Source organism: Sebastes fasciatus, chromosome 11 (assembly GCF_043250625.1).
Source record: "Sebastes fasciatus isolate fSebFas1 chromosome 11, fSebFas1.pri, whole genome shotgun sequence".
Taxonomy (NCBI): Eukaryota; Metazoa; Chordata; class Actinopteri; order Perciformes; family Sebastidae; genus Sebastes; species Sebastes fasciatus.
In genome coordinates, this window is record NC_133805.1 from 6706878 (window position 1) to 6720735 (window position 13858).

Below are 13858 nucleotides of genomic sequence, written 5' to 3' on the forward strand. Positions count from 1 at the left end.
AACGTGCGGTGTCTGATTTGGTGCAATTTGGACATGTTTCACATTCAATATTAAGAAACTTTTGAATAAAAAAGCGAACAACGTTCTGTTTAGCAGCGGGGGCGGGGCTTCAGGGCTGACCTATACTAACCTTAACCATTCGAGGTCAATGCCTAACCTTAACTATACCTCCACTATTTCCCCGATGTCAGACTTGATACTAACTTATAACATTAATAACATTACCACCAGCAAAATACCAGCAGTTTTCTGCCTTGAATCTGTCGTCAGATGTTCACAAAAGCATGTTTTGGTTGTTTTTTTCATTGTTTGTGTGACAATCAGACATCTGAAAATATAGAATATATCAAAAATCTATTCCACTCTGCATATAGGCTACTTTGTTTTGTTGAGCAACAAGAACGTGTGGTGAAGCACCATTACACTCTGGGTGGATGAGCGATGGCTTGGAGGTAGGGATAGATGTACTGTAAGCTTGATGGCGTGCCTGAAGTGACTGATGGATTATACTGGAGGCATGTCGAGGAAGAGCAGCGTGTCAATAACTTTTGATTGATGCTACGTATTATACATTTTTCTTTGTGACCTGAAAGTGAAAAGTAAATCCATCTTAGCACAATATTTTTGTACTTTTGCATTTAATCTTTATTGGACTCACGTGACTCACAACTGCTTACAATTTATATCTTTGCAACTGCACAAATTTGCTTGCAGAGGCTGTCAGCTGAATACCTAATGGAGAGACTGATGTAACATGCAGCTGGGGTTTGAAAACAGTGACTTGGCTGTAATGGCTTGACCGGCAACCTCTGGCTGATAGATGATACGTGCTGGGAAAAAACTCAAGTAGTCCCATGACTATGAAGGCTGACTGTTGCGTCGCCTCACGTCGCCTTTGTCTTGGCTAAAATGTTGAACACACTGCAAAGACTGCAGCTGACACCCAGGTAGCACCCGTTCTGCGCCTGCATGAGTTGAAATAACTCTCCACACCAGCAAGTGGCGGTAGTCTGTATTCGTCATTCACAAAGGGAAACCGGAAGTTACGTTTTTCAACCAGTGGCTAAGGGAGGGCCAACCAACAATTTTCAAACACAGAGCGCCGGTCGTCGATCCCAACCTTCATAGTGGCCAAACGGCGGAACTGCAACTTCCGTGTCCGTCACGTGATGCCAGTGGGCCCAAAAATACTTTTTCCCATAATCTTACATTGGGAAAGAGACGTCTGTAACTCAGCGGATAATTTTTTTGAGGTGAATGAACTTATGAACACTCTAATAGCCCTTATTTAAACATTAGGTTTAAAGTTGTAAAACGCACAAACAGCCAAATCCAGAGTTATTTCTCTTCCTCCGTTCATGTGAATGAGACTCAGACCGAGGCTGGAGCGCAAGCCGTGACGACGACGTGACGTTGGGACCCCGTGACCGAGTCATGTGACCGAGCGGACGCTACTGCGCATGTTGCCCAAGATCTGGGTACTTTTCCACTCAGACGTCGAGTCATTTAGGCTTCATGCTCCACTCAGCAACTTCCATAGGAATGAACGGCGCCCCGCCTCCAACGCTGTAGCCAGCTCTCTTTATACATCCATGAATTGAACGCCTGGCTTGTAGTAGACAAATGTCAATACTTTTTTTTTTCTCTATGAGTAAGAGAGCAATTGTCTGGATAAACGCTTAATATATACAGCTTAGGTCTTAAAGTTATTGGAGAAGAGGTCATTTGTCAGATATATTGTATCACAGAAGTCCAAAATCGTTGAAGCTCCTCACATTCCCACAAGCAATGATGTAAAGTACCCTGATGGATATTGCACTTATAGTATTGATCAGGGATCTTAGGATCAAATTTGTTTAACTGTTTGAAGCATTTAAGAAGAGAGTAAAAATATTATATAAATGATAATGAGATTTGGTAATGGTTTATTTCAACCAATTACTCTTTTTTTATGTTTTGATCTCCCTCTTGCCTCTCAAAAATATCTCTCTTTGAACCAGCCTGCTCTGATACACACACACACACACACACACACAATTAGCTAATGTAAATACTGTTTTATTCAAGCTACACACCACATTGACAGTCCAAATGATGAGAACAGTGCGCTGATGAAACAGAATTGTAGAGCGTTGTATTGTTTAACAAGCTCTTTATCACTCGCTCCCAGTGATTACTTTTTGATCTTCTCCGACTCCAAAAACTCACTATGAAGAAAGTCTGTGAAACAGAATAATATAACACATCTTGTTGTTTTAACATTTAAAAGTCTTTATTTCTGCAAGTAAATCTCACTCCATAGATGTCATGTATTTTTAAGGCAAGCGGTGTAATGATTCCCAAACTCCTTTTATTATTGTTCAAGTGACTTTAGTTTGTGTTTCTAATCATTAAGAAGATATTAAAACAGAAATTTCAATGATCTCCTGTCATCCATAAGTTCTAAAGGTATAAATGTTTTGATCAGGAAATGTTTTTTAAAGTAAGGCGCTAAATATGACACGTTCTCTGTCCCCGTGGAGGCGTTGACAGTAGACTTCTGCCTCGCCAACAAAACAGGCTTCTCACATATAAAAATAGACCTGGCTTGAAGAAGAAGAAGAAGACGAGCTGTACAGTGCATGAGAAAGGCTAAGCAACAACAAAACTTTAGATGAGTTTCTTTATGAAAAAAATGCCTTCATTTTCTTCTCATCAGATAAGCCTCAAATGAGTATCAGCGATCGCGTTGTTTCCTTAAAAATAATCAGCCTGAGGTTACAAGGAGAGTCTTTTCTCTGTTATTTCTGAACTGATATTAGCACTCAAATATTATGATTATTAGTTGCTCATATCTGTTTAGAGCGTTCATTCAATGTCCTCTCCGTTCTCACTTCCAACTTGTCAAATATCGCCTCTTGATCAGTGCCCCTCGGCGTCTGATACCAAGACACGTTTTAGCATCTGTATGAGATGCACCGGGCTTTCAACTAACTCTAATATAAACCCATCCGTGTAATTATTAGACAGAACAACTGAGGTAGTATAAAGAGCGAGAAATTTCGCTTAGGACGGGTTGGATGGGTCAATGAACACAGAACTTTCAACCAGGAGGCCGCTGTTCGTGCCCTGTGTGAACCAAAAAGTCAGCGTTGACTTATTTTACCCCAGTTTTGTTACGTAACTAGTTATCTTATGTAACAAACTATCTTATTTTAACCAAAACCCCAATCTTATCCTAAGCCTAACCAAGTACTTTGGTTGCCTAAATCTAACCAAGTAGTATTGTTGCTCAAGTGAACCTAAAAACCAAGTAAACCAACGTTGGAAGTTTATTTTGAAAAGAGACTGTATGCATGTAACGAGTGGAAACTATAAATGTCCATTGAACGTGGAAGTTTATTTTGGAAAGAGACTGTATGCATGTAATGAACAGAAACTGTACGTTTCCTGTGAACACAGGAATTTATTTTGAAAAGACACTATTATGTATGTGAAGAGCGGAAACTGACACAAAGTCCTTGCAACATCCAAATCTGATGCTACTGTAGAGGGGTACCTAGAGTGTCATGGTCTGAAGCTCATGGCCACTGATCAAGCGATGGTATTTGACGAGTTGGGAGTGAGAACGTGTTGATCCAGTTTGTCCCAAAAATTAGACTGAACCCGAGTTTTGATTAGTTACAGCCTAATAAAACATTAAATACTGATCGAAACATTAGTTTGGTGTTGCCCACAGATGGACAATGTTATGTCCATAGCCTATATGTTATAGCTGTTGTGATTTTTTCTTTTAGCCATGTACAGTACTGCTGCAAATTGATAAACAACTCACTGACATGGAGCGGTGTCCCGGGACCTGGTGAACATCCAGACAAAAAGTATAATAATAAGGATGTATACACTGTTACATATAACACAGTCATTGTGTTTTTGCTAATGACAGATGACAGTTTTGACTTTCACGTGTTTTGACTGTTACTGTTCGTTTACACTGATGTACTGGAGGCCACGCCCACCCCCCCAAACTCTCCCATTCTGAACTTCACCCATTCTCCTCCGGTCACCCTCAGATAATGTATTCATCTTTGTTTGTACAACCTTAATGGAGACAAGAAAAATAGTGTCCGGAATGAATCATTTTAGTCTTACCTAAAGCCAGTGCGTCACTCAAATCTTAGAGCACAGGAAGAAATATCACATTTAAAGAGGAGGAAGCGCCTTCCTTGTTTTGCATCCATTATTCAGCAGCCTAACTCTCCCCTGGGCGACACAGAGTGAGTTCTGAGACCTTTAAATGAATCAAAAAAGCTAGGCCAGTGTGTCTCATGGCTGCCTTTCTTGGAATAATTTCCGAGACTCACCCACACACCCAAAAATCCACACTATGCCCACTCCTTAAAAATGATGTATGGACCAGCAGGACTGGCAGCGAGGCTTCGGTAATTGTATTGTATTTTTCATGCGATGCATTCGTAATGAAACCGCTCTGCATACGTGTGTGTGTGTGTGTTTGTCAGTGTGACAGTGGAAGTGTGTGTGGGCTGCAGGGAGATTGCAAAGGTGCTATAGATAGCTTGAATCCAATCCTCGTTGCTGCTGTAGGAGGTGCTGATGAAAACCGAAATGCGGCGCAACAATATCTGTTGCCGCTCCTGCAAGACATTAAACGAGACAGCGGATGTTTTAACTTGTGGTGCTTCCCTTCCCGCGGAGCCCTAAACCTGGACGCTTTGGGGGCTTATGTTTTTTTTTTACGGTCTGGTTTCACCACCTTCTTTCTCTCTCTAGAACGTGTGAGACACAAAAGGACACGTCGTGCCTCTGGAGACGCATGTTCCCACATCCTAACATACCGGCTTGATTAATGTGACTGCATAATGGATCAGCGTGTGAATATCTGCCTGATGAGCTGAATAATTTTGAAGAGACACGAGCGTGCACGAAGAGAAACATACTTCCCAGTGCAGCCGTATGCTGCTCACACACACAACACATCCAGACTGTTTAAGGGCAATCTGTACATTTTGCTCAGTCTGGCCGCCCTAACTACACTTCAGTTTCTGTATGTTTGAAAAGGTGACAAACAGCTGGGTGATGAAAATAAAGTGTGGAGCTCAGAAACTGGCCCGGCGCCTGCATATTTAGCAATTAGGGGAATGTAACACCTTGCAAGTGTAAAACAAGTTTGAGCTGAGTGCCGTGACCTTAGAGCGCGTCGGAACGGCAATTAAAGTGAGACGAGGCGTTTAGCGTTGTTCAGCAGCTACGCGGCGAATGTAAATGAAATGCTACAGCTCCTGTCATCTCGTTGCTCGCTCCGGCATTGCTTTCTGTTTTTTCCTGACTGTCATTCAACATGTAAAATTGCCTTTCTAGTGTCAGAATTTTCAGCGCCGTCACTGCACATTTAACAAAGCAGCAAAGTAGGAATTATGTTCAGAGCGATGAGGAGGCGGTTTTTCAGTTGCTACAGCACATCATTCAGGCGATGTGTCTGGAAACAGGACCGTGCATTTTAAATACATAATTGCGTAAGGTTGGGAGGGCAGAGCATTTGTAGCGTAGCTAAGCAACAGTACGACATGATGAGCCCTCTGAGCTCGACCTCATTACTAAGAAGTAAGGAACTTAACTATTGATTAAAGGGATGGTTTTCAAGTGGGGTTGTATGAGGTACTCTTCCGTAGTCGGGGTGTTATCACCAAGTTCTCATTCCCAGGGCGCCACATACAGATGCTTTGTCACGGCCGTCGGCTTTCGATACCGCCGCACAAGGCATCCTTTAGCACCGGTATGAAACGCACCGGGCTTTCCATTTACTATAATATAAATCCATCCGTGACAACAGTAAACACTCTCAGTGTTTACAGGGACTGTGGCCCGTGACACACAAGGCCCGTGCCGGCTTTTGACCTTTCGCCCTGTAAACCGCAACATTCATCAGACATCACAATGGTTTTAAGACAAAAATCTAGATTTTTATTTTCATAAATAACTTCTTTATTATAACATAAATAAACAATTGGTCCCTGATAATGTTGGATTAAAAGTTTTTAGTCAGTTTCAGTACAATTTACACTTTTATTAACAAATCAGTGCAGCCAGGGAGATGAAAAGGTTTCAGAAAGAGAGTTACAGGAGTGAAAAGTGTATTTCCTTCTTTATTACCTTTGCCAAGGCCAAAGGCTTTGAAGGAGGTCATGTTTTCACCTGCGTTGGTTTGTTTGTCTGTCTGTTAGCAGGATTACTCCAAAAGTTCGCTATGGATTTGAATGGAAATGTTTGGAGTGTAGCACAATGAACAATCCTTTAGATTTTGGTGACGATCGGGATCATGATCCGGCTTCAGGAATTTTTTTAAGGATTCCGATTAGCCTGAGCATTATGGAAATTCTTTCAGTATTCCAAGATGAGTCCTAATGAACGTTGAAATCAAGATCCCAAACAGATGAAATGTCTTTGTTGTATTTTATTCTTGCAAGAAGAGGCACTGGTTATACAGAGTCGCACAAAGTCTGCAGAAGAGTGCTCTGCAGGAGATTATTACAATGTGACTATATAGAAATCTACAACAGGGACTGTGAGAAAAGGAGTTGTTTTGCACAGATAAGGAGTTGTTTTACTCAAACAGTGTCCCAGTAAAAGTCAACACTCAGTACTTTCCCACTACATGAGACGAAGAGCACACAGACAGTAACTTTCCACTGTTGCATAAAGAGACATCATTACATACAATGTCATTTTCCATTACAGCAGTGTTACTGATGACGCGTTGATGACGCAGAGCAGAAATACGTGTGTAGATGTGTGTGAAACTTAAAGTAAAGTTGACATGTCACGTCAGTCGTTAGTCACCTGATTTGTCGGTATCGTCAGTTACATGAGTCATTTTTGTCAATGAGGTTAACGTCAACCACGATTTCCTATCCCTAACTAAATGGTTGTGTTGCCTTTTTTTTAGTCTCTTATTCTCCTCAAGTCTTTAGCTTAAATCAACCCAGTCTTAGAACTAACTCAACTCAAAAGCACTCAGATGTTTTCTTGAATATAAATGTGCTGTCGTTATGAACAGCCTCGGAAAAATCACAAACCGCCTTAGTCATTTCTTTTTATATTCAAGTAGCCTGAGAAGGGAAAATCAGCGAATATGATTTCCTTCAGCCTGTCAGGTACTGACGGTTGACCTTTTCCATTAACAGTGGTGTGTAAGCCCAGGGCCTGTGCCCTTCACTTGCCTCCTATTGAGCATGAGCAGAGCATGTTGTCCATGTTACCCCTGAGTAACCCTCCGAACCAAAGGTGAAGCGCCATCACTCACATTGAGCAAAGTCAAGGCCGACATTTCTCCTGGGAGCTGACAGCGGAACAAAAAGCTGATGCTTCACTGTTCTTCGCTTAAAAGGCTTCACTCTTCAGAAGGATGCCAACGCAGAGCATGCACCCGGTCCACATCCCTTCACCACTCAGATGTTCTGGTCCCATTGGTGAGGTGTTGGATTTTTTTTTTTTCTTTGTTTATCAAACAGATATCAGGAGATCAATCTTATAAATATTCACCCCATCTGCATATCAAACGATCCCACTAGGGGTGCTGAACCCAGACTTTAGATGATCACAGCACCTCCATTTGCAGGCAGTTACAGTTGAGCAGTGTTGCGTGTGATCCGATTAGCAATCGCCCCAAAATGTTGCCTTGGGCCTGAGCGCTAAGTGGATTTTGGGAAATCGCAGTCCCAGACAAGCTTTGCTTTAGTAAATACTGACAGTGCCAAGTGTCTATTCATTAGACTAATCACTGATCTAATCTCTTCCCGTTTAGGTAGGGGGATGACAGTCAGTCAGTGGGACCAGTCAGATAACTGTAAAAAACTGAGTCTACTAAATCTAGACATTTGAAGTGAGGATTCAAAGTTAATTTCAGTATTTACTTTTAGGATGTCTGGCGGTCTTTTTCATTGTGCAATAAAGCTCTAGGAAGCAAAAAGTTACCAAGAAACCCAAAGTTGTTTTTGTTTTTCCACTGTGGTTTATGAACTGTAAAGAGGAAGCAAATTGGATGGGCAACACATTACAAAGTGGACATATAGTTAGAGATGAGATTTGTGTGTGTTGTGAAACACAATCATTGGGACTTTTGGGATTTAAGGCCACCGGGGGGCGTTCTTTTTCTTGCGATTAATTTGCACATCAGTATATTTATAAATTGTTGTAATTGTCATGAATACTTTCACACAGAACATGAATATTACGCGGCAAAAAAGTGACAATTTTTTGTGTGGCTTAAAAAATGATCCCAATACAGTGGTCAACTCCGGGTTCTGAGAAGTGAAGCCAATGCTGAAGTGCCTTAAACATGCATTATTTCTAACAGCCAGCAGGGGGCGACTCCTCTGGTTGCAAAAAGAAGTCTATGAGAAAATGAGCCTTCTTCTCACTTGATTTATTACCTCAGTAAACATTGTAAACTTGAGTTTATGGTCTCAATCGCTAGTTTCAAGTCTTCTTCAATACAGCATGATGTTCATTTAGTAAATAATGGTGCCATTTAAACTCAAATAGACCATAAAGCAGGGGATGATTTAGGGCGTGGCTACCTTGTGATTGACAGGTTGCTACAACGCGTTGTCCGGTCTGGGTGTTGTCCGTTTTAACCCTCTCACAGTGTGTTTTCAGTTCATTCAAAGTTAATTATAACCTTTTTGATCGCCTAAAAATGTCTTATTCGGCGCCACCCTCTCCTGTCACTTCAAAACAGCAGTCCACAAACCAACGGGTGACGTCACGGTGACTACGTCAACTTCTTATATCCAGTCAATTTCTCAATATCAGCTATAAATACCAGTGTGGAATGGAGAACTGCTGCTTTTTTCCAAAGTCAGAGCACCGGTGTTGTTTCTCATTCCAAGATAAGAAAAAAAAACTGTTTTTAGACACAAAACAAAGTGAATTTTTTCAGGATATGCTGTGTGGCCACAAGCAACAAGAAAACTAGCAGCAGCTCTGTGTGCGACAGCTCAGACAGACTGATTACCGAACTTGCCAGAAAACCCAGACTCACTCCCCCTGCTTCAGTCTCTGTTCATTCATGGAGTCACACATCTCAGGATAACTGCAAATTTGCACAGAAGTTAAACCATTTTTATTCGGAGTGGTTATTTTTGCCTCAATTCACAGTGCTGTGTGTCTTTCCTTTTTCTTTGTTTGCAAAGAACAAACAGCCTCATGCTGGAAAATGCAACATAGGTCCTTCTTTTTATAAAGTTATTTTCAGGTTAATTGTGCTTTAGGGTCAGAAAACTTCTCATGCAGAATGAGGACCATCAATTTTCAATGCAGTCATAAAGTAAAGTTTCCATGTCATAACAGTGTGACAGTGAGCCAGTGTTTCACACATTGTGTGTAAAACCTGTCAGGAAACCATCCAGTGGCACGATGCACCGCGGGGAGCACCGTCACTTTCATTAGTTGCCATTGGCCATTAATTAACATTTTTTAGAGCCGCTCCTTCTAAAGCACTCCTGCTGGACAACTTTGTGAGCTATAAAACTGAGAAATTTGGACAAAATAATGGCTGAAATATCTGGGAAAAAAAAATAACTACATCATTAAAAATAAGAGATGATTAAGAGTTCTCTAACTGTCTGAAGAGGATAATCTTTGAGAAAGCTCTCATGGAGTAAAAATGAAAGCAGAGGAGCAAAGGGAATTCTCCATTGAATTAAAAAAAAGGCTTGACTTTAATGAACACATGATTGAATCCCTGCCTTTTCTGTTTGCAGGAGAATGCCTTTGCCTCGACGGCTACATGAAGGACCCGGTCCACAAGCACCTCTGCATCCGCAGCGAGTGGGGGCCCAATCAGGGGTAAGTTATGGTAATCACCTCATGATGGTTTATGATTGCTCATTATCAGGTGGAGGAAATGGTGGGAAAATCATTTACAACAAGGGAATCCTCCTACGCATCAAACATGGCCTTTCATTCGGTTGGACAGATAAATCAAGGAGAACTGTGATGTCGCCAACGGCAATTAATATTCTGAATCGGACAGAAGTGCAGGAGCACCAAACTACACAGACTAATACACAACTGATTAGTTGTACACATAAAACATGGTGTTATCTACTGTAGACAGTGCTCAGCAAACTATTTGCTTAATTATAAAATAAATTAAAAGGGTTCGATGGGAGTACAATATCTATCACTTAAAGGGTGGGTCCATATTTTTTTATTTTTTTTTTGGTTTTTATATAATACTGTAGCTTTCTAATGCTGTTCCTTATTTATTCAAAATGCTATTTTCCCAAGCCCTTATAAAACCTTTTTTTCCCTTGTGACCTGACGCAGGTTTTTGCATGATGACGCTGCTACATGTACAGTATATATACATCCTTATAGTCAGTGTACAACGTTACATACAGTAACTTAGATGGCGGTCAACGTGCTCCCAGTTTGGAGAAGCAGACCCGAGTAACGGAACAGAAACTAAGCAATGTCCTGCTGTGTGGACGCCACGTTAGTTCAAATCTGAAAGTCCCACAATAACACAAACAAACTAACCGATCGATGCAGCTGTAGACCGACAACTCAAAACTCAAATTACTGTTTTTGTGAATGTAGTTTGGTCTTGTGGCTTTGAATAGAAAGGGCTGTCTGATGACGAGGTAAAGCGGTGAAAATATTCTAAATATAGCGTACACTTTAACTGATATTGGTTATTTGTAGGTGGTTATAATGTTTTCCGTCCACAGCTGCTTTACCTCGCTGACAGACGGTCCTTTCCGACGGGGAACTGAAGCTGTTATATCGCTCTCTTCAAAGCCACCAGACTCCATTCACAAAAACAGTAATTTTACCTCACAGAACACGGGAGTATTCATACAACCCCACTTCCATAAATCCAAACTAAGCCTTTCAGTTCTTTCCAAATTCAGCACAGCTAACTTTGACTCAGCTAGTGCTAGCGTTCACATTAGTCATGACCTTATTGATTAGCTTACTTTGGTAACCTACGTCATTGCTTTTAGCTAATGACTGATTGGGCGTTTTCATTTTTTTAAAAAAGGAACAGAAAGCAGATGGACTCGCCCTTTAAATAGCATTTCAAACACACTTCTTATATCCCAAACCACCCTGACAAAGAAGATGTGTCGTGGAAGGTTCTGACATGTTTACCTCATGGTAATACAGTCTCATTGATGGCCATCAGTTGTTCTGTCTGCCAGACAGAGATCCTCATGATTGGTCCTGAAAAAGCCAATTTTCTTGGGCCTCTATCTTCAAATATATGCCACACACATATATATTGAGAAATCTGGGTGTCTCTTTTGACTCTGACTTGAAATTTGAAAAACAAATAAATGATGTCATTAGTCTTTTTCCCACAAGAGGTCGATAGCGGAAATGAAACTTTTTGCCTCTTTTGGGGATCTGGAGACCATCTCTCATGCTTTTATTACTTCACGTCTTGACTTCTGCTACTCTTATAACTAGCTTATGTGGGAGTCATCCATATGTCGCCTCCAGCTAGTTGAAAATGCAGCAGCAAGGCTCCTCACCGGTTCCGAGAAGAGAGACCAAATCTTCTCTGTAGCAGCGCCCCCTTGTTACATGTATGGAGTTGTTCATACAGAAATTACTTAAAGATTCTTTTATTTGTTTTAGACGCATTGCATTGACGGGCACCAGCGTACATCTCTGATCTTTCTCAGTCCCTATTCTATGCTCCGACCCCTCAGATCCTCTCATCCTCATCATTTCATGTTCCCAGTCAAGGTTCAGTGACTTTGCTTTTTCCATCGCTGCTCCCAGACTGTAGAACCGTTTACGTTCACTGTCAGATCTCCCATCTACTACCAATTTTAGACCCCAGCTAAAGAACCACTGTTTTATATTTGCATTTTGTTCCCCTTAATAGTTCCAGTAATATTGCATAGCATTGCTTTAATTCTGTTCTGTATTAATTATATATATAATCACTCTGTAAAGCACTTGTTTTTACAAATACGTTTGACTTCATTTGAATTGAGTCAAAGATGTAAAGCTTTTAAAGTAATTACCAGACCTTCCTGCCTGGCTGACCGTTCTACATTGCTGTGCTTTGTTTATTTATTTGTGAATAATTAAAGGGATAATCCAGCAATTGAATAAAGAGTTGGGGGACTCACAAGAGACAGATTTTTTTCTAATTAAAGAAAGGTTAAAATTGCATCAACAGAGGCTGAGATATTTTAACTCATAGTCTAGGTCGACCAACAAACATCCTGAATCCTACAATTCCCACGATGCAACCAACAGCATCTTTTCATTAGATTTAATTTCTTTCAAATTAGCACCTCCACTTTGTAATGCAGACTTGTTATCAATGTGAAGTCTCCAAACCAATCACAAGATAACCCAGCTGACACTGTACTTCTGTGACATCATCAGGGGTAGTTTTCATGCTGATTTGACAAAACTCTTTCAGAGCCACAGAAGCACTGCACTCTAATGAAGACTAATTCCATCTTCATACCTAAACTTGGTGAAGTGCCTCTAAACCAGGGGTCAGCAACCTGCGGCTCCGGAGCCACATGAGGCTCTTTAGCTCCTCTCCAGTGGCTCCCTGTGGATTTATAAAAATGGAAATGAATATCTGTTTTTTGTTTACATTTTCATTTTTATGTATCATTGTTGTAGGTCTATGGTACGACGGTACAACAGAGCATTAGGGCCACATTGAGGAAAAAAAATAAATCTGAGATTTCGAAAATAAAGTCATAATATTACGAGAATAAAGTCCGAGGTTTACAAGAAAAAAAGTCGTAATATAACGAGAATAAAGTCATAAGTTTAAGAGAAAAAAGTCATAATATTATAGAGTAGTAATTTTACATGTTATTTTCTTTTTTTCTTGTAAAGTTATGACTTTATTCTCGTAATATTAAAAAAAAAAATTCTCGTAAAGTTATGACTTTATTCTGGAAATCTCAGATTTTGTTCCCGTCAATGTGGCCCTAATACTCCGTAATACATTTTCACTTTGGCCCTCACTGCATTATGCTTATATACTATATACTTAGACTATAAACTGTGTTACCTTCATCAAAATGCTCAAATGTTTTGCAGCTCCAGACAGATTTATTTTTCTTTTTTCTTTGCCTAAAATGTCTCTTTTGATAGTAAAGGTTGCTGACCCCTGCACTAAACCTAAAATATTTGAAATCTTGTTTCAGCACCACCAATAAATCACTTATAGGCCGATGGTGAGTCAGTAACGTTGCGGGTGCTTCATCATGCTTTTTGGTCTGCTCGCTTCTTTCGGATGCAAGGTCACTCCTTTTACATTACAATAATGATTCCGAGTGATGACTTGATATCTTTTGGCATTGAAAAATGCTGTTTCAGACCCCCCTGTCTCAGGAAGTCATATAAACGCTTAATTGGGTTCACATCTGCTTGTTAAAAAGTCCTTGACATTTGGCTAACACCACAGACACAGTGCCAACAGCTGGGTGCCCACTCAGGGCGGATGTGAAGGGGTGCTACTGTTCCACCAAAGTACTGCTCACACATCAACAAAAGACAGCGTCGAGCTATAGGACGGTTCCCGTTGTGAGCTCACATCCCCATGGGATTACTATGGGATTATAATGGGATTATTCTGGTAGTTGTCTGGCACCCCTGTACTTCCTGTTATGACCAAATTCTCCCCATACTGTGAAAACATACTAATGTATCAACTGATTATATCATACTGTACCGTTAACATCATATAATCTATCCCTTTTAAAACATGCTATGACTACGTTAGTCCATTGAGTTCAGTCTTACAACAATATTATTTAATGTGGTTAGTGATTTGTTAGGTATTTAATTACCAAACACATGATAACAT

General features: G+C 40.6%; 1 protein-coding gene across 6 annotated transcripts in view; it reads left to right on the forward strand.

Annotated features, from left to right (window-relative positions):
* astn1 (astrotactin 1) overlaps positions 1-13858 on the forward strand; it is a 418066-nt gene that overhangs the window by 130845 nt on the left and 273363 nt on the right. For all 6 annotated transcript variants that reach the window (XM_074650205.1, XM_074650206.1, XM_074650209.1 and 3 more), the window contains one exon: positions 9762-9846. In XM_074650205.1, coding sequence (XP_074506306.1) covers positions 9762-9846 — 85 coding nt within the window. The remainder of the gene's footprint in view (positions 1-9761; positions 9847-13858) is intronic.